Source organism: Labeo rohita, chromosome 6 (genome assembly GCF_022985175.1).
Source record: "Labeo rohita strain BAU-BD-2019 chromosome 6, IGBB_LRoh.1.0, whole genome shotgun sequence".
Lineage (NCBI taxonomy): Eukaryota > Metazoa > Chordata > Actinopteri > Cypriniformes > Cyprinidae > Labeo > Labeo rohita.
In genome coordinates, this window is record NC_066874.1 from 11,276,560 (window position 1) to 11,297,380 (window position 20,821).

Genomic DNA, 20,821 nt, shown 5'->3' on the forward strand with positions numbered 1-20,821 from the left:
ACTCCATAGTCTGTGTATATTTGTCTAAAATTCTAGAATACACTGTTACATTTTTTGTGTTTGCGCACTCTCATGTAAACAAGCCCAACATGCATGAGTAGCATGGCGAAACAAGTAAAGGAGACAATTCATTTACCATGTGTTGTTATTTCCCTTGTAGCATGCACAAGTGATGATTCTCTGTCAACCAATCAACAAACTCTGGTGAGTCTAGTTACACCCTTTAGGTACCAAACTACTGTGCTAGGTTCCCCAAAGGAAGGGTCCCAAAAAAGTGGTACAGTACGGTTTGGTATTTTGGTACTATTTACAACTTATGACCATGGATACAGAAATAATTGTGTACCGTACTGTACTATACTGAACAGTACCACTCAGTGGAAATGAGACAAGAGAGAACTTAAATACACAGTGCAAATGAGGTGACTAGTAGCAACACAGCTGAATGAAATGACAAATCAAATAGATAACTATGATGACAAACACAGGCAGGGGAATGGTGCAAATGCAAAACAAAGTCCATACTCAGGTGGAGGACGGGAATACAGGAGAGGGGTGAAAAAAAAGAAAGTCTAGGGTGGTGTGATCCAGGGAAAGGCCCTGAACCAGCACGGTTGGATGGCAAACCAGGCCAAAGTTGCTGGAGGGACGAGCCATGGTGCTGAGGGTCTCAACGTCACTATGGGGATGAGCAGAGGCAATGGCACAATGGAGGAGGAGCCCTCAGCACAGACAGAGAGCCAAAGGAGCAATGAAAGTCCTGGAAGCCACAGCAATATCCACCCGAGATGGAAGCGGGTACTGGAGGCCTGAAGTGGAGCTGGAGTAAGCGAGGGCAGAGGTGGAGCTTGAGGGAGGGCGGAGTCAAATGGAGCCACTTGATGACAGTGTCTGACCCAGGTGGAGCTGATGGTCCGAAGGAGCCTGACAGAGCTGAAAGCCCAATAATTGCTGCTGGAGTTCAGGTAGGAAGGAGTGGAGGCCAAGGAGTCAGGGGAACTGGACTAGGTAGAATCGGAAGCCGAGGGATCCCCACACCCAGGAGGTGCTGGTTCACATAAGGCCCAAGGTGTTGCCATACCACTGAGAGGAGGCTGAGGAGGAACTGAGGAGCTAATGGGAGACAGCGAAGGACTGGGATGCAGGAGTGGCTGAGGGATGGAGAAGGGATTGAGGAGAAACAGAGGGACTGGCACAAAACATTATGTTTGGGTAGACCTGGTCAGACACACGTAACTTCGGCTCTGCGGCAATGTTCCACTCAGTCGCTCCTGTTGGTGCTGACTCATCAATTACAGTGAAGTCGGGTTCTCTGTTTGAGGTGGGCTCACACTGCTGCTCCTCACAGTCTAATGGTTTCAAAAATGAAGCAGAGGCAATTGTCTGGGAAGGGTGACTGATGGGTTAGGTTGAGGAATTCATCCATATATGCCTCAAGGGAGAAATTTCCCTGCTCAATGCATAATAATTTAACAGCGGGTACTGTATGTCCATAGTGCAAGGGGGGACAGGAAGCAACCAAAAACAAAAAAGCACACATAAAATTTGGTCATTTTAAACCACAGGTTTCACACTGCTCATCAAGTTCTTATTTGCATATCTGCAGTATCAGCAACCATGATTGGATAAATACTGTGTGCAAGTGGTTTAAATAACCGGCTTGTCTTGTGCTTTCATTCCAGTGAGTAAAAATGTCGACATGTAAATCCTCCTTGGCTTTTACAACATACGGCTTCTGTGACTGTACAAACCTTGCAATATAAGACACATGCTGTTTAGTTTTTGATGGGATGTCTGTGAGCATCAGTATAAAATTTTAATACCACATTGTTTCACATTTATCATCACAACATATTGTCAACCCTGCAAAAGTGGTGCTAACCTTGCTCCGGGGCAAGGTTTCCTAATCCTGGGTACAAAGACCATGCCTTCAAGTGTGATTCTAACACACAGAGGTCAGTGAAGGTCATTGGAATAAAAAGCATCAAGAAAAATTCATCATGTCAAAATCTAGCATGATACACAGCTAGATAGAGAATAATAATATATTCTTTTGTGATCTTCCTCTTAGAAAGAAAGAAAGAAAGAGAGAAAGAAAGAGAAAAAGGAGAAAAAAATCCATGATTTACCTTTACCTCACATTTCTTATGGCAGGACAACTTGCACGCTGTAGAAAAAGGAAAGAAAAAATGCATTAAATGTAATCATAGAACTGTTAAATTCAAGGTTCAATATAAACAGTCAGTTTACCAATCAACTCTATAAAAGGTCTTTATAAAGATAATCTGATCTGTGTATTGTAGAAGCCAGGTGTAAGTACCCATGGCTAATTTATCTTTGCCCACTATTACAAATATCCTATTACTTCTATTTATACTTTTGTACTTAATGCAAACAAGATTCTGTTTGTTGCTAGGTTTGGTGCAAACATTTTCTACCACTGTTTAGACTGTAAAACTATTTACAATGTAAATAGCATGTCCCTTGCAAAAACATTTCTTTGTGGCTAACTTATTGGTACTTTGCGGCAAATTTGCAGCAACCTAAAAGCAGTGAGTTTCTCTGAAGTGAGGCACTTTTACTTCATAACAAAATATATAAATGACAAAAAATATGAAAATAGCATGAAATATATGTCATAATGTCAATAGATATGACTGAAGGTCTGCTAATGTGACAGTTCTTCAGATCTACATGAATCATGTAAGTGATTTTTTTCAAAATAACAAATTTGTTAAGAATCTATCTATCTATGTATCTATGTATGTATGTATGTATGTATGTATGTATGTATGTATCTATCTATCTATCATTATTGGGAGCCTTGGTGAATATGAACAAAGCCTGTGAAATATCCCTGCATTGTTAATCCTACTGATCTTTTTTCAAAGAATTCACAAAAACTAACCTTTCATTTAATTAAAACAATTGAAATTGGGGGAAATCTTATTATGAAATAAATGTTTTTCTCTAATACACACTGGCCACAATTAACCCTTTAATTCAATATTTTTTGCAACCTACTTTTCCCATAATGCCTGATGAGTTTGCAGAACACCTGACAAAACACTCCTCTATACAGATTTGCTCCAGATCCTTCAGTTTCCCAAGTCCATGTTAATACATTCTCCTCATAAGTTTAGGTCAGGGAACTGTGATGGCCATGGAAACTCCTTAATTTTATGCTCAGTGACACATTTTGATTGATTTGGTTGATTATGATGTTTGTTTTACATCATTGTCCTTATGTAGTCTTAGTGGTGTGCTAAAAATTGTGAATGGGAATATACTTTAGAGATATTTTACTCATAATAATTTCTAGGGGTACCAGTAATTGTGGCCAACATGTATTAGAAAAAACATTTATTTCATAATGTGATTCTCCCCACCCCAACCCTCACTTTCATTTGTTTTACTTTTTGAAAGGTTAGATTGTTGTGCTCTGTTGTCACAGCCTTATTTGATTATATTTACCAAAGGTGCCAATATTTCTGACCAGGACTGAAATATTTGACACTTATATCATATTTAATCTATCTTTTCTTTCCTATACTTTAAATTTACTTTGAAGAATTAGTGAGGTTGTCATTTCAATGTCTGTAAATATGTTGCCTGCTGATGATGTTAGATGTGATTAGATGAATATTCATGCTCATATTCTGTATTAGCTGTATATATACAGTAGATTGTTTAGAAACTCATTTATTTACCAGTTGATCCTGAAAGAGAATGAAGCCTGCCCCTGATACTGAAGTCATTGGCAGTCTTAAAAACATGGCTTGTAACAACTCTTGAGTGGTTCCAGCATGAAGGCCCAGGCTTCACCATTCACAAACTCATGGAGGGACTTTAAGAATCATGTGATCTGTATGGCAAGACATCAACAGCATTTAAGTTAAAATTAATAAAGTCTGAGCAATGAAATGAATAACACATGCTTAATGTTCTGTGTCACCCCATGATACAGTTTAGTTCCACTCTCTTTTTCAGTTCATTTTCAGATCATCTGAAAATGAAAGATGCAGATTTCAACAAAGAAGTGAACTTACACCTGTAGGGGAGTAGTCATGCTTATTAGGATATGTGGATAGAAAACAAGTAAATGGATGAATTTAATAGTATTTAATGGTTAAGGGTAAAATAATATTGTTTTTTATTATTTATATATTCATAACAGTTAATATCGTTTTAATATTTATATTAACACTGATCAGCTGAATTTGTTAAGGCTAATATCTTTGTGTTTCTACATGTTAAAGATAAATATTTTTGTTAAATACTTTACACAGTGGTTTTGCGTTGAGATCTGTATTGTATTCAAATATGTATTCATGCCAAGAGGTTTGTATATATAAAATAATCGCAAAAAAAAAAAAAAAAAACCTTGAAGATACACCAAAAAGTAGAAGCACCTTTACTGTACTCATGTTTACCACAGACTTGCCACAAATGTCTGCCGCAAATTTGCTGCAAACTTTTAGCCACAAAATTTGTGGCAATATCCACTATAAGTTTGCCAGATGCTATATTTTTGCAAGGGATAGCTTCTCAGTTTCACAGGAATAGCTTCACATCCTGACTTAGAGAGAGAGAGAGAAAAAGACTGAAGTCTCTAGAGCAGAAAGATTAAGTTTAATGTGTGAAAACAGTGAAGTCAAGCTGTTAAGCAAGGGAAAGTAGGTGGCTAGCGTGGTAGGCAGTATAATGACATTCAAAAGTCAGTCAAATATTAGCGCTGCAGCAAGATGAAAATCAATTTTTCTTCAGTCAGAATTAAGACAGAGTATAAGGATAAATATGTTAAGTCTAGAAAAAAAGATGCTGTGGAAATTAAAACAGGGCTGCAATTATGGAGGCAAATCAATTGAAATGCACTGAGAGAGATTGGTTTGTGGAATATGCAGCGTCAACACTGAGCACAAGTTTATTGTAAGAAACAGAACAATAGAGACAGCAAACACAAATGTGAGGGATTTGCAGGCCCAACATGCATATGTCTTATGTGCCATGAAGGTGCAGAAATGGTGCTTCAACCAGGCATGAGCTATAAGCAAAGAGGGGATTAACATAAAGCATGTTACATAAAGCATGTTATGTGGGGGTAAGCAGCAGAAGTGAGGCTATCATTAATTAGGAAAAAAATGGCGTGTGTCAAAAAAGGACACATGCTGAAGGTACGCGTATCAAAATTGTCAACAGGGGAGGCTGGGAGATCAGTGCACAAGACAGGCTAACAGGGAAAGTGCAAAGAGCACATCTCATACAAAGGAAACAGCGAAGAGACTCATGGATGAAGTGAGGAGCATAAATTGCCCACAACACATATTCCAGAACAAACTGTAATAATAGGGCCAGTGAATAACTCAGAATGGGTAGCACCCATAGTACCCGAACTAACAACTGTTTTGACCTGGCTGATGTGACCATTAGCACCTCCAGACTCTTGCCACAGTACTGCAAAGACAGCAAAGAGCAGGACTACGACTAAAGCGAGAAGCACATTCAAGCAGTATTCATAGGACACAAGGTGGACGCAGCGGGTTTGCATCCAGGGCAAGAGTAAAACAGAATGCGCTCATACCTTCCAGTGTCTCACAGAGCTGAAGGTTCTGCCAAAATTTGTCCACAGTCCTGTTCACAAGCTGTTGGGCAAAGAGGCTAAGTGGAAATGGAGTGTTGAATAAGGGCATGCATTTAAGCAGTCAAAAGAAATTAATTAGTCGGCAGAAGCCTTAGTCCACTATGACCTCTAAAAAGAGGGGACTGTATGAGACCTCACATGGGAATGGGTTAGGGGCAATTCTTTAACACAAGATGGCAGTGCAACACTGGTTTTATGTAATATACATTGTCAACAAACTGCACACAGACAAGAAAGGACTCACGGTTATGTTTGAAGAGTGCATTGTATGTGGGTGGGGCATGGTTGCACATGATTTGCCACTACATGGACAAGGATTAGGAACCACTGTCCTACGCTACTGTAACTGTTACCTTAATTACATACCGTCTGTAAACTGTTAGTGTCATGTGCAATAACTGGTTATGGTTCATTGAGCAAGCATGAAGAACATTCTTTAAACCTTTCCAATAAATATCTGTAAAGCTTATTTAGATTTCTCAAAATGGTCACACTATATTTTGGGGACCAATTATCACTAATAACTAACTATTAACTATGACTGCTGCCTCAAGAAACTCATAATTTGCTGCTTATTAATAGTTAGAAAGGTGGGATTAAGGGATATAAAATACCATGCAGAATAAGGCATTTAAGGGCTCATGAACTGAGAAATAAAATTTCCCATGATCTCTTGACATTTAACAGGACAATGTACTAAAAAAACATCCTGTAAGTTTCAAAACTGAAAACTTTCTCGTTAGTTTAAAAACAGTTTTTAATGAAGCCAAGATCAGAAAATGCTTCACTTTGGAATGTGCCACTTTATAATGTAATAGTGAGGCGAAAGCCCGCCTCTGCAGGAGAATGCCTACTTCTACATCACTGCCTCATTAGCCATGCCCACTGATACACTCTTGTAGTAGGAGAGAGGAAATACTAGAAAGAGGAACAAAGGATTACTCCATCAAAAAAACCATACAGATGTCATTACACGATTACAAGACACTGTGTAATGTAAATTGTGAAAAATAGTTTTTGAATTGCCTTCCTTGTGATCTAACACCATATCTAGATCGGACGCGAGCAATGTTGCGAGCAATGTTGCGTCATGTTGTGAACCATCCAGCAGCACAAATGCTTGGAGTATGTCTGAATTAGAATGAGACATTAAATAACCTTCGGGGATTTGTGTCAATCCGTGCTGCATCCAGTGCAGACAGAATAACTAATTTTAATGTGTTCTGTTGCGTAGTCAGAACAGCGTAGTCATGTTGCACCACTCATGTCTAGTGTAAACATGGGGTAAAATTAGAAAAGAGCTCTAGATCGCATCAGTTATTTATTTATTTTTTGCTGTACTGTACTATGGAGTCATTTTTAAATAAGACAGTATGATGCAGGCTTTTTTAGAGAGACTGAAAGTACAAGATGATGCTAAGTCTAACTGTTGGATCCAACAATATTGTCACAACACATAAGTGTGAGTAAACATGTTTATATCACTATTACCAGTGTTAGGGAAAGTTACTCTTAAAAGTAATGCATCACAATTTTGCGTTACTCCCTGAAAAAGTACCTAATTCTGTTACTTAGTTACATTTGATGGAAAGTAATGCGATATGCTACTTTTGCGTTACTTTTTAAATCTGAGCAGGGCTTGCTTCTTTGTTTTTAATATAAAACAATTCTAATGTAAAAGCCCTTTTACACCAAAAGTGAAATTAATTCACCTCAGGCTGAAAGAAAAGTATATTTATGCAGGAGATCACTCTTCAGCTCTAAAAAAATGAAGCACAAATGTTAGTTTATCTAAAGTAATTTTTGCTTATTAGTATGGTTGAATTGCATCATCGAAGGTCAGCAGCAAAGACATTGGTTAATTAAGTGGGATTAAATACATAAAGGATATTTGTTTTATTTAACATATTTAATTATTGTAGGGCTGCGTAATATTCTGAGTTTGCATTTCACAGTTTTTATTCATTTCGAGGAATACTGAATCTGTTTTTTGTGAGTGAGATGAATTAATGCATGTTCACATTTAGTCTAGAATACAGTAACATTATGTTTACTCCCAATTTCCTGACAGGAGACTTGTCAATCAATAAATGGGGAAAAAGTATCAGATATTTTCTTAGAAATTCAAAAGTAATGCGTTACTTTACTAGTTACTTGAAAAAAGTAATATTATTACGTAACTCACGTTACTTGTAATGCATTACCCCCAACACTGACTATTACATTGCTTCAGATCGTTTGATATATGTGACCTGTGCTGGCAAAATTAGTCACAATGAGCAAATTTTCAAAAATTTGTTCACTTAAGACAACAGATTATATTGGTGTGAATAGCCTACATAAATACTGTAATGCTGACTCATTTTGTCAGCTTGAGTCACATATGCTGAGTATCATAGCAGTGAGTGTTTACTTGTGAGTCTTGAATGTACCTCTCTATTAAAACAGACTATTCTACAGAAAGAAAGGGGGAAAAAACGATAGAAAACAAGCTATTACTTCTAAATTATGATGTTTTTTTGGATGTAAAATCACACAAACATTATAAGTGAACCTCAGAGAACATTAAAAAGTAATTAAAAAAAATGCAGTTAATGATCCCTTTAATATGTGCTTTAGAACTACTAATAAACAGCCAATATGCTAATAATATGCACGCTAATAAGCAACTAGTTGAGTGAGAATTGGTCCCTAAACTAGTGGTTCCTACAAGACTATATTTAAAATACAGTAAAATTGCTGTGTTTACTATATGCAGTGAAAGGTATTGTATAAACGTTCTTTTGTCATTGAGTGAATTTTGATGTCGCTGGTGACATTCAGACTAATAAGTTAATCAACTGTAACCATGGACACAGTTGTGCACCTTGTACACCTGGGCACAGTGGTGCCATCAGATTCATCAACACTATCCTTTTTTGTAAGACTATTCCAAGAATTCAAGGATGAGCAGTACCACTGCAAGCGTAAGAGTACAATATCATCTGCATGGCAAGAAAACAATTAAAGGGGTCATCGGATGCCCATTTCCACAAGTTGATATGGTTCTTTAGGGTCTTAATGAAAAGTCTCTAATATACTTTGATTAAAAATTCTCAATGGTTTTGTAAAACAACACCCTTTTTACCTTGTCAAAATGAGCTCAGAAAAAATCATCTCATTCTAAGGGGTTGTTCCTTTAAATGCAAATGAGCTTTGCTCGCCCCGCCCCTCTCTTCTCTCTGTGGAATGACAATCTTGTTTACTTTAGCCGCATTTAGCCTCGTTTAGCCGCTAAACTTCCTAACTACCACATTATAAAGAAAGATGATTGCAAAGATTCATAAAAAACGCTTATACGCGCTTCTGCTGTACGTAAAGCTGGATCATGAATGAATCACGTGAACATAGACGGATATGTGTAGATCGGGAGGTGCATTCCATTCACAAACAAATGTAATCTACTGCATCTTCAGCTGCTCAGATGTCGGGAGTAAATGACGACCACTATGTTTATTATTACTTCCAGCAACACAACACCTCAATCGCTCAATCGGAGATATTCTTGTCTAACTTACATCACTGCTTCGGCATCGAAACAAGGAAAGTTACTGGACTGTGACAGCTGGTCTGAGGTAAGAGCTCATGTCAATCAACTACTGTGGGAGAGGCCTCTGTGGGTGTGACGGCACACCGTCAGGCATCTGAGAACAGATTGATTTGAAAAAGGGGATAATATTTTTATAGATTAATTAAAAACCACTGCATGGATTTTTATCATTATAGGGTAGATTTGTACATACGCTGCCAACACACATTAATGTTCAAACAACATGAAAAAGTGAACTTAGCATCCGATGACCCCTTTAAGGAAATGCTAATATGAACTGCCTCCCATTACCAAAGAAAGAAAACAGAAATAGTGGAGAGAGTGAGAGAGTCAAGTGAGGGTGAGACTAAGAGATGGTGCAGAGTTGTTAGACAACAAGAACTAGATGGAGCATAGTTTGCAACAAGAAAAAATAAAGTGTGTGCTCTGGGGTGCACAAGAGGTAGTTCCCAAGACAGGTCGAGACAAGAAGTGCTGAGACAATAATGATTTAACAATAACCAATGACATGTGGGTGTCACAAATGTAGACCTTGTGTGTGGTGAACAAAGTTAGAGCAGAATGTGTAGTAAAATGTAGTAAAATCCTTTTAGAAGCAGAAGAATATGGTTGCAGTAGCCCTGCCTAACTCCTGAAACTGATCTGATAAACCATGTTAAAGATTACATGTGAACTACTGTGTGTTCATGGAAAAAAAAAATTGTCATCCTCATAGATATACATACAAAATGGATGCCCGTATAACTAGCTTAGTTCAGTTTTATCAACCACCCTACATCTGAATGAACACTAGTTTCTGCAATAACGAGTTACCAGAACCCATTAAATCAGATATCAAATTCAGAGACTTCCTATACACAATTGAAATAAATCACACAGAGCGTCTGGAGAGTGCCTAGCCCTGATCTAGACTGCTGCCAGAGCCCAACCTACCACCACCAACGACTGCTGAGACTTCACCCCCAACAGATCACCTGCTCCGATGAGTGAGCCAGAACCCGATGAGGAAGGGACAGCACCAACCATTGCCGGAGCGAGAGCACTTGTTTGGACATGAGCAAAGGTGTTTTTAGGAGTCTAACTTGTAAGCGCCATACCACTGATTCGTCAAACCTGCTTTCCTGCAGTCAGTGTTCTTTTGACTATTTTGTAGTATGTAACAAATATGCTTCTGGGAAATGTATCAGAGTAAAAGTATACATTTTAATTAGGAAATCTAGTGGTAAAAGTAAAAGTAGACTGAAATATAAAAACGTACAGAAAAATAAAAAGTAAAGATACTCCCAAAAATACTTAAGTACTGTAACAAAGTATTATTGTTTTGTTACATTACACCACTGGCTTATGGAACGTGGTACCTCCTCACACATCTATAGCCAGCCCTTCATGGGACCGCAGAATACCCCACACTCACCAGGGATGTGCTGACATCCTGGTTGGGTCTCAGTGCTCCCCCTCACTGCCCTTCCACAGGTCTGTCGGTTGTCCCTTTGGTGCCATTTGTGCAGAGTCTCCCATTCAAGATGTTGTCACAGAAAAGCCTTCTTATGTGCTTACAGCCCCAAGATTGGTTTACAGCTATCGACCTGAAGGATGCGAACTTCCACATCTCAATTTTGTCTTGACATAGACCGTGTCTGAGGGTCAGGCATACCAGTACAAAGTCCTCCTCTTCAGGCTGTCCCTGTCTCCCCGCATCTTCAAGTTGCAGAGGGTGACCTTGGAACTTTGAAACCTCTGCGTGTGGCTCCTGGATGGGACGCGGAGGACTTAAGTGGTCTATCACTCTATCACCCCCTTCACTAGGCAGGCTGATGCCCTGAAGTGGAGTCTGTGCTTTAACAGAGAAAATGCCTGATCAGTGTGGCGTTTTCCTTACTGCAAGAAAGGTTGGAGCAGAGGCTATCCCTCTCCACCTTGAAAGTGTATGTTGCTGCTATCGCAGTGCATCATGATGCAGTGGACCGCAGGTCCATGGGGAAGCATGACCTGGTCATCAGGTTCCTAAGAAGGGCCAGAAGGCTAAATCCCTCCTAGGTGATGTCTTGTCCCCTCTTGGGATTTCTCTGTGGTCCTGGCAGGACTTCGGAGGGCTCCTTTTGAACCGCTAAAGTCAGTTGAACAAGTTTCTGTCTCTGAAGACAGCACTTCTGACTGCACTCACAATCAAGAGGGTGGGGGACCTGCAGAGATTTTCAGTTTGTGAAATGTGCCTTGAATTTGGGCTGGCTAACTCTCACATTGTCCTGAGACCCCGGCCTGGTTACATGCCCAAAGATTGCCCCATTCCTTTCTGGGACCAGGTGGTGAATTTGCAAGCACTTCCCCTGAAGAAGGCAGACCCAGGCCTTGTGTTGATGAGACCTGTTCACACTCTTAACACTTCACGCGCAGCATACACAGAGCTTCAGAAGCTCTGAACAGCTCTTTGTTTGCTTTGGAGGCTAGCAGAAGGGGAAGGATGTTTCCAAGCAGAGGCTGGCCAACTGACTAATGGATGCCATCAGTTTGGCTTATCAAACACAAGGTGAGCCGTGCCCCTAGGTGTAAGAGCTCACTCCACTTGAGGCGTTGGATTCTCTTGGGTGTTGGCCAAGACCTCTCTAGCAGATATCTGCAGAGCTGCAGGCTGGGTGACACCTAACATCTTTGTGAGGTTATACAATCTCCAAGTTGAGACAATTTCTTTCTGTGTGTTAGGTAAATGACAGGGAAACTGACTCTGTGTCTCGCTTGCAGCGCCATTCCCCCTCAACTGGGGATGCAAGTGCTATCTATCTTGCCAGACGTGTTCCTCAATTGATGAACCCTGGATTGAGGTTCCTCCAGCACCTTCGGCTGTTAGGCTCAGCAGAGGAGCCTGACGTCAGGCTCAGTACTTATGGTGCATGCCTGTTGGACAGTCGCTGTACTGAGCTTGGTGCCACCCATGTAGTGATTCCCTTTAGGTGATCCCTTATGTGTTCCTTCCATGTTATTGCTTTCCTCTTGGTAAACCCATGTCTTCCCCGTGACAGAGTTGCTTCTGTCCAGCTTTTGCATTAGTCTCTTCCCCATATGTAGCACTGCCCTTGGGTCAGTCCATATGTGTACTTTACATCACCAGATCTTGTTACACAGTTCAGTGGCTGTGGCACACAGAAAAGAAGACAAGAGTATGAGGCTCAAACAATTTGGCTGCCTGTTAGAGAAGCTGAGAAGGACCGCAGGTTCAGTCGTGAAATCTGAGTGGCACCTCCACCTTTAGATGCTCAAGATTTGATGAGAAAACTCGTGCCCATGCCTTGTTCTTGGTCATCCTCCATTTCCACATCCCCAGATATAGAGTAGTGCTGTTCCTCGCTCCATTTAGTCTGCGTCTTACATCAGTAAGTATTTCTAATGAGCCTGGCTTAAAGTAAATAACACTGATTAACTCTTCATCACAGAACCTGTTAGTGGGTGGAATATTTTAGGCAGCAAGTGAATATTTTGTCCTCAAAGTTGATGTGTTGAAAGCAGGAATTATGGGCAAGTGTAAGAATTTGAACGAGTTTGACAAGGGCCAAATTGTGATGGCTAGATAACTGGGTCAGAGCATCTCCAAAACTGCAGCTCTTGTGGGCTGTTCCAGGTCTGCAGTGGCCAGTCTATCAAAAGTAGTCCAAGGAAGGAACAGTGGTGAACCAGCGACAGGGTCATGGATGGCCAATGCCGGCCTGTGTGGTCCGATCCAACAGATGAGCTACTGTAGCTCAAATTGCTGAACAAGTTACTGCTGGTTCTGATGGAAAGGTTTCAGAATACACAGTGGATCGCAGTTGGTTGTGTATGGAGCTGCATAGAGGCAGATCAGTCAGGGTGCCCATGCTGACCCTTGTCCATCACCGAAAGCACCAACAGTGGCCATGTGAGCATCAGAACTGAACCACGGAGCAGTGGAAGAAGGTGGTCTGGTCTGATGAATCATATTTTCTTTTACCTCGCATGGATGGCTGGGTGCGTGTGCATTGCTTACCTAGGGGACACATGGCACGAGGATGCACTATGGGAAGAAGGCAAGCTGGCAGAGGCAGTGTGATGCTTTGGGCTATGTTCTGCTGGGAAACTTTGGGTCCTGCCATCCATGTGGATGTTACTTTACACGTACCACCTACCTAAACCCTTTCATGAAAATGGTATTCCATGGTGGGTGTGGCCTCTTTCAGCAGGATAATGCGTCTTGCCACAAAGCAAAAATGGTTCAGAAATGGTTTGAGGAACAACAACGAGTTTGAGGTGTTGACTTGGCCTCCAAATTCCCCAGATCTTAATCCAATCGAGCATCTGTGGGATGTGGTGAACAAACAAGTCCGATCTATGGAGGCCCCACCTCACAACTTACAGGATTTAAAGTAGGGGTGCCCAACCCTGTGGATCGACCTTCCTGCAGAGTTTAGTTCCAACCCCAATCAAACACACTTGTCTGTAATTATCAAGTGCTCCTTCAGATCCTAATTAGCTGGTTCAGGTGTGTTTGGTCAGGGTTGGAGCTAAACTCTGCAGGAAGGTCAATCTCCAGGACCAGGGCTGAGCACCCCTGATTTGAAGAATCTGCTACTAACATCTTGGTACCAGATACCACAGCACACCTTTAGGGGTCTAGTGGAGGCCATGCCTTGACGGGCTGTTTTGGTGGCAAAAGGGGGACCAATACAATATTAGGAAGGTGGTCATAATATTATGCCTGATCAGTGTATACTATATATTTTAAAAAGGAGCATAATAGGTCTCCTTTAAATAACCTAAAGCAGTTCCATAAACAACAATTTAAACTCACTAAGTGTCAGGCTAAGCCTCTAACACTAACCAACAGAAACGCAATGATATTACCACTGGCTCTCTCACATGCAATTATTTGACTTTATTGACCACTATCAGTCCAAAAATATTAGCATACAGAAAATAAACTTAAGTAATAAATCAAATAAAAAATAGGCTACAACCGACTGAATTTAATGTGTTGCGCCCATAATTTTATGACATTGTTTTAAGATGCATGAAAACATTTTAACATGGTTGCTTCTTGCACATTCAGTTAATCAGCAGAACACACTAACTAGGACTTAGTAATTAGGACTGTATTAGCTAATGTTTGATTTACCCAGTACAATAGTACCTTTACAGTTACTGTTATCATAAAAATACAGTTACTTGTAGGTTTAAAATTGTACATGAGGCACATTTTAATGTCCAACAACAAACATTTTATAAAAAATTATATTTTACTCTAAATGATTGCATTCCTATTCTATTGTGTTAGTTTAGTGCATGTGCGCAGCATGCTCGCTCACTCACAAAAGCCTTGTTCACTCCAGAGAGCAAAATGGATATATTTGCATGGCTTTCTAACATTTACAGAATATACCTGTGACATGTCAGTAATGCACTGAGGAAAACTAAATGTCTCTAATGCATTAAAAAGCTCAAATATATTCCGTTTCCCATGGTAGATCGATCTGATCCATGATCAACATTTAAGGTTGCTTAAGAATAGAGTCCACATCAAATTATTTTGACTCATTGAATCTGGGTCGAATTAGTGAGATTTTATAAAACCACTTTAGCGATTGATTTGTTAATTTGTTAGGTTTATGTCAGGTTTTGGACTTAAATCCTTGCTGTTCTTAGCATATCTGTGTTAGACATAGGTCCGGGTTGCTAAAGACCCAGATACATAATAATAATTGGTGAAACATTCATGCATTTAAGGGTTAATTGAGCAGACAGTAACAACATTTTCAGAATCCACTGTAATGGCTGATATGTTTTTGCTTACTGAAATGTTTATTTGCATGAGCTTCAAACTCTCTCTTGCTCTGTTTTTTTTTTTTTTTTTTTTTTTTTTTCCTTTCACAACTAAAAATTCAATGAAAGAAGGGTTGCCTTCTGTTGCCTGTTATTTCCTATTCATGAAAGAGTTGTGCTTGCTGCAAATTGAATGGCAAGTCTCCTGCATGTCTAGGAAACATACAGGGTTCCTTTCATTGCTTGGATCCTGGCAACTTGATTTCCATAAAGGATGGGAATAAAAGAATCTGGCTGGATGAACAAAAAGTGTTGCACTGATACAGTCATAACCTGGGTTAGATGAGACTGAAGTATTCTCCTATAAACCGTAAATGAGCTTGTGCCCATATATGTATGCAACTGTGGTTGTGTGAATTCTGGTTGTCTGTAAGAATTCAAACAGAATGAGGCCCACTGAGATGTGCCTAGCTGCTATGCCCTATATTCTCACAGCTCAAGCTACGTCACATATCATACACAGATATGCTGCAGTGAGTGCATAACACACTTACACTGTTTAGTTGAACAAGTAGACATACAGTACCCAAATTTCCAAAAGCAGATCTACACAAGTGGTGCTGGGAAGGGAAATGATATCAGAGAGAGAACCCCCGTAACAAGCCACAGTGAGATCAGCTTACCATCAAAGGAATATTCAAGGCAAAACTGTCAAATGTGAGAGTGAAAAAGAGTGAATAAAAGAAAAACTGTTTGACTAACAGATTAAGGACCTGTCAGCTTACACAGTGTAAGTATTTATTGTGACTAGCCAGCAGGTTACAAGTGAAAAACCGATCAGCATGCACCATGCAGAATTTTCTAACAATCAAACAATAAATAAATAAATAGATAAATTAATTAATTTAAAAAAATGCAGTAATGACAACTCTCATGATAAAAATTTAGCATGTCATTATGGATATGACAAGTTAGTAGGGCTGGTTACAGTGGACTAGATCTGCTTATGCTGCTGATACATGTCGAGTACAAAGCTGTTACAAAACTGCTAACACATGCACAAACATGCACCAGTTAGCATGTCAACATGCTGCTGTGGTTGCAAAAATACACACTTGAACATAAAACACAACCCTCATTACCTGCTCTCTAGAAAGCCAGGTTGTCAATATGCATCTATTGTATCTAGTGTCTGAAAAAAGACTTCTAGCAATCATTTCATCAAGCAGAATTTATATTTTTTTGTTGTTTATTTGAGTTTAGTTTAAAGAATATTGGGTTTTATAATAGATTCAGATTAATACCATAAGTAACGTATTACTAGCTTACTAGAAAATTACCAAAATGATAAATAAATATTAGAAGAGGGAGCAAGAAAGCTGATTGGCAAGTAGAAGTCAAGGACCTAAGAGCTTGTGCCATGTATAGTTAGACTTAGTATATATGTAACTTACAAATATTACATCTATAATAATTATTCTATTTTTGATGTTGAATATTATTGTATTGTGTTTCTACTGAAAAAAAAGAAAGAAAGAAAAAAAAACTGTACCCTGCCATTGTAGAAATGCACTACTTTAACTACAGTTATATACTTTATGTGCTATTTGGCCATGGTTCTTCATGGATATTACAGGATAAAAAAAGTGGACAGAATTCAGCTGGTTATGCCAGTCCCTAGAGGTGACCTGCTCCACATTAAATAAAACCGCTTTCATTAGGCTTCTGATGTGACTGGAACCTTTACAGTGCCTTGTGTAGTGCCTTGTATTCATGCCACTTCATTTTTTTCCACTTTTGTTGTTGCAGCCTGATGTTAAACTGCTTTAAATAACTTTTTCCCCAATAAATCTACACTTCATACACCATAATGACAAAGCAAAAACAGGTTTGTAACAATTTTGCAAATTTATAAGAAATAAAAAACTGAAATGATTTTATTGCATAAGTATTCATCCAATACATCCTTGACACTTGAAATTTAGCTCAGGAGCATTCATACTGTTTGTAGATGTTACTACACTTCAAGCAGAGTTTACCTGTGGCAAATTCATTTGAATGAGTATGATTTGGAAAGGCACACACCTCTCAATAAAAAGGTCTAACAGCTGAAAATCCATATGAGACCAAAAACCAAGCCCTGAGGTCAAAAGAACTGCCTGTAGAGCTCAGAGACAGGATTCAGTCAAAGCACAGATCTGGGGAAGAGTTCAGAAGAAAATTGTTGAAGGTTCACAGAAGCATGTAGCCTCTATTATCCATAATGGAAGACGTTTGGAACCACCAGGACTTTTCCTAGAGCAGAAACTGAGCAACTGATAGAGAAGGACTTTGGTTAGAGTGGTGACCAGAAGCTGATGGTCACTCTAGATGAGCTCCATTATCATATATGCAGATAGGAGAAACTTACAGAGGGACAAACATCACTGCAACACTCCACAGATCTGGGCTTAATGGTGGTGTGTCCAAACTCAATTCTTTCCTCAGTAAGGACACATGAAATCCCCATGGATTGCAACAAAACACCTAAAGAACTCTCAGATTGAAACAAGATTATCTGGTCTGATAAATCTCAATTTCAAGCTTTATGTATGGAGGAAACCAGGCACAGCTTATCTCTTGCACAGTAGCATCCCAACAGTACAGTGTGGGGGTAACAGCTTCATGCTGTTGGGCTGTTTTTCAGCAGCAGGGACTAAAAGACTGAGTTGAAGGAAGGATTAACACTGCAAAATATAGAGACAGCTTTAATGAAAGCCTAGTCCAGAGTATTCAAAACCTCAGACTGGGCAGAAGGTTCACCTTCCAACAGGACAATGACCCTAAGCACACAGCAAGAATGGCTTATAGACAGCTTGGTGAATGTCCTTGAGTGGCCCAGCCACAGCCTGGTTTTGAACCCAATCAAACATTTCTGGAAAAAAACTGAAAGTGTCTGCCAGCCCCATTCATGCTGCCAGAGCTTGAGAAGTGAAGAGGTGAGAAGAAGAATGGCAGATAATTGCCAAATGAAGATGTGCAAAACATGTCGCATTATACAAAGAGACTTGAGGCTGTAAAGGTGCTTCAACTAAGTACTGAGTTAAGGGTATGAATACTTATGCAATGTACTTATTTCAGTGTCTTATTTATAATAAACTTGCAAAGTTTTCACAAATCAGTTTTGTGTTTTGTCATTATGGTGTATGGAGTGTAGATGTGGAAAAAAAGTCATTTAAAGCAGTTTAACATAAAGCTGCAATGTAACAAAACATGAAAAAATGAATACTTTTGCAAGGCACTGTAACTTATTTGAGTGTACATTATTTTAAACATTCAAAATTAAGTACTATTATTACTCAAAATGATGACAATAATTTTTATCAAAATGTTTTTGGCATGGAAATTTTTTTTTTTAGTTACCTTATAACTGATTTAAAAAAAAAAGTTCAGGCATTTACATGACCTTACACAATGTTGAATAAACAGCATAATCAGGCGGTTTAGCATTTAGTAACTGATAGGAAGCAAGGTGGTAGAGAGAGGGGTACGGGATCTGTAAAGGGCCACAAGCCAAGACTTGAACTTTTGTTTGAAGAGCAATTTGCCGACAAGAATGTCGGTTCTGACAAGGGTGCTTTTTTTAACTAGGGATGTTTATTTTTGTTAAATTTGGTAAAATTTTACACCATACTGTTAACAAATATGAGGAAAAATAGCACTACTATTGAAAAAGAAACTTTATTGGAATATGTTTGTTTCCTTTTCAAAGTGGAACTTCAATACTGCATCAGGGCAGATGTTATGAGAATGCTGGGAAAGAGATGCTGGTGTCTGAAGCATGTGTGCAAACATGCCAATTCAACTGGCTGACGGCAGTCATGACAGAGCATGACGCGGATGCAGTGCCATAAAAGAGCACCCATGTCATGGAATCCCCAGCTATTTTGTCTTTAGAAACTATGTTTCTTGTGTGTGTGTAAAGAACACAGTGTGTTTGAAAAACAAAGTATCAGCCTTGTCTGTAAAATTAAAGTGCTCCTATTATGCCATTTTAAATGTTGCTAATATTGTTTTAATAGACTCCCAAAACAGGTTTACATGTTTACCACTTCAGTTTTGTCCAAAAATAGATTTAATTTTACCCCATTTCGTAAATGACTCGTGCGAAGCAGTTCGAAGAATCAGTCTCTCTAAACCCCTCCTTTCCGTGAGCCCTCACTGCTGTGACTGGTCAGATTGGGCAGTCCTTTATGATTGGTCTACCGCGTACAGCGTGTCGGAAAACGAAACGCCCATTGCCATAACTGATTGACAGGCCTGGATATTTGTCAATACATAGAAAAGATGGCATCGATTTTACCATACCAATTCGAGCCAGAGTCTGACAATGAAACGGTTGAAGTGGCTGATCCACAAGTTAGCACGGACTACTGTGGAAAGTGCTCGCAATTTGCTTATACAAGCGAATCTGGCACACCTCTATGTTGTAAACTTCAACATTGTATAACGCAATAAGGTGGCTTTCACACCGAACGTGGAAAGCATTGCGCTGGCCGCTGGGTTCAGTGCAGCCCTTCAGAGCGCAGTGGCAAAAGTTCATTTGAACAACTCATTTGGACTTTGTCGGCGGCGTGTGCGCCTTTCGCGCTCCGCTGCACGCGCGCAGAACCTGATTTTACCCTTTTGACCCTGGAACAACATTGTGATTAACCAGTCAGATTTGAAAAAACGAGTTTATAGTTTTTGTGAAGTTTAGGCTTACAATCAGTGTTTGGTGCTTGTATATCAGTGTCATTCATCTATCATTTCCTCTGATTTTAGGGATTACTCATGGGTAAGGTTAGGTTTAGGTGTAGGGATGTGGTTTAACCCTTTAACTGTCATCGTCCCACCTGTGGGACGCTTGGCGCTCTTTTTTTCATTATCCTTCAATCATCACAAATTATATATTATTTGAAAGCTTAGAAGCCCAAGAGTCATTCTATGATGTTACCATGGACATGATACTGAATCTTTTGGCGGTCTCCTCCCCCTTAGCAGCCAAAGTATCAAATTACAAAATGCATTATGGTCTTTTAGAATCCAAAATTTTTATAATCTTGACAAAAAACACGTCATTGGAAAGTCTCAGGATTTCATATTTGGTTAATTTATTTTGTGACAGAAGAAAAATTGACAGAGAAATTTAGACGTTTGTGACAGAAAAATGCATTTTAAGAAAATCTATAGAGTTTGTATGGCACCCGGTGGCTGTTTGTGGTATAACGCCCTAAACAAACTTTTACAGGAACCTCAATTTTTTTCATATCAACTTCAAATTTGGAACATAACTTATTTAGACATAAGGCTTCAATTTGATATCAAATTTAGGGTAAAACCTGTTGTATTTTATATAAAATATAATAAAAATGGTACAGAGCATTTTCTTTTTAGTAAATTTAAACTTCTATAACTTATTAATATTTTATTTTTTTGAAAAAAAAAAAGACATAATCTGCTGACTGCCTTCTTTAAAAAGAGACCAACCTGTGCACTTTCAAGCCTATTTTAAAAAATGGGGGGGTGACAGTTAAAGGGTTAAATAAATATTTGATTAAAATGTTTAAATTAAATATTTGGATTAAAATGTTGTTCCAGGGTCAACAAAATGTGTTGACCCAGGAACACATCTAACTCAGCAAAATCAGGACGTGCCTGCACGTGCGTTTTGGTCGATGTAGAAACAAGCCATCCTCGCGGGGCAGAAACAATTGAAACGAATGGGTTTCATAGCACAGCGCTTTCCGCATTCAGTGTAAAAGCCGCTTCATGCGCCACCCTTTAACATTACTCCAACTAATGAC

At 39.3% G+C, this 20,821-nt stretch overlaps 1 protein-coding gene across 8 annotated transcripts in view; it reads right to left on the reverse strand.

The window, feature by feature from the left end:
- Positions 1-20,821, reverse strand: part of tns1a (tensin 1a) — a 79,570-nt gene that overhangs the window by 35,606 nt on the left and 23,143 nt on the right. For 6 of the 8 annotated variants that reach the window (XM_051112405.1, XM_051112409.1, XM_051112411.1 and 3 more), the window contains exon 3: positions 2,130-2,167. In XM_051112405.1, the coding sequence (XP_050968362.1) occupies positions 2,130-2,167 (38 nt within the window). Of the gene's footprint in view, positions 1-2,129; positions 2,168-3,710; positions 3,866-20,821 lie in introns of all 8 variants that reach the window. The other 2 variants (XM_051112410.1, XM_051112406.1) reach the window with 2 other exon arrangements.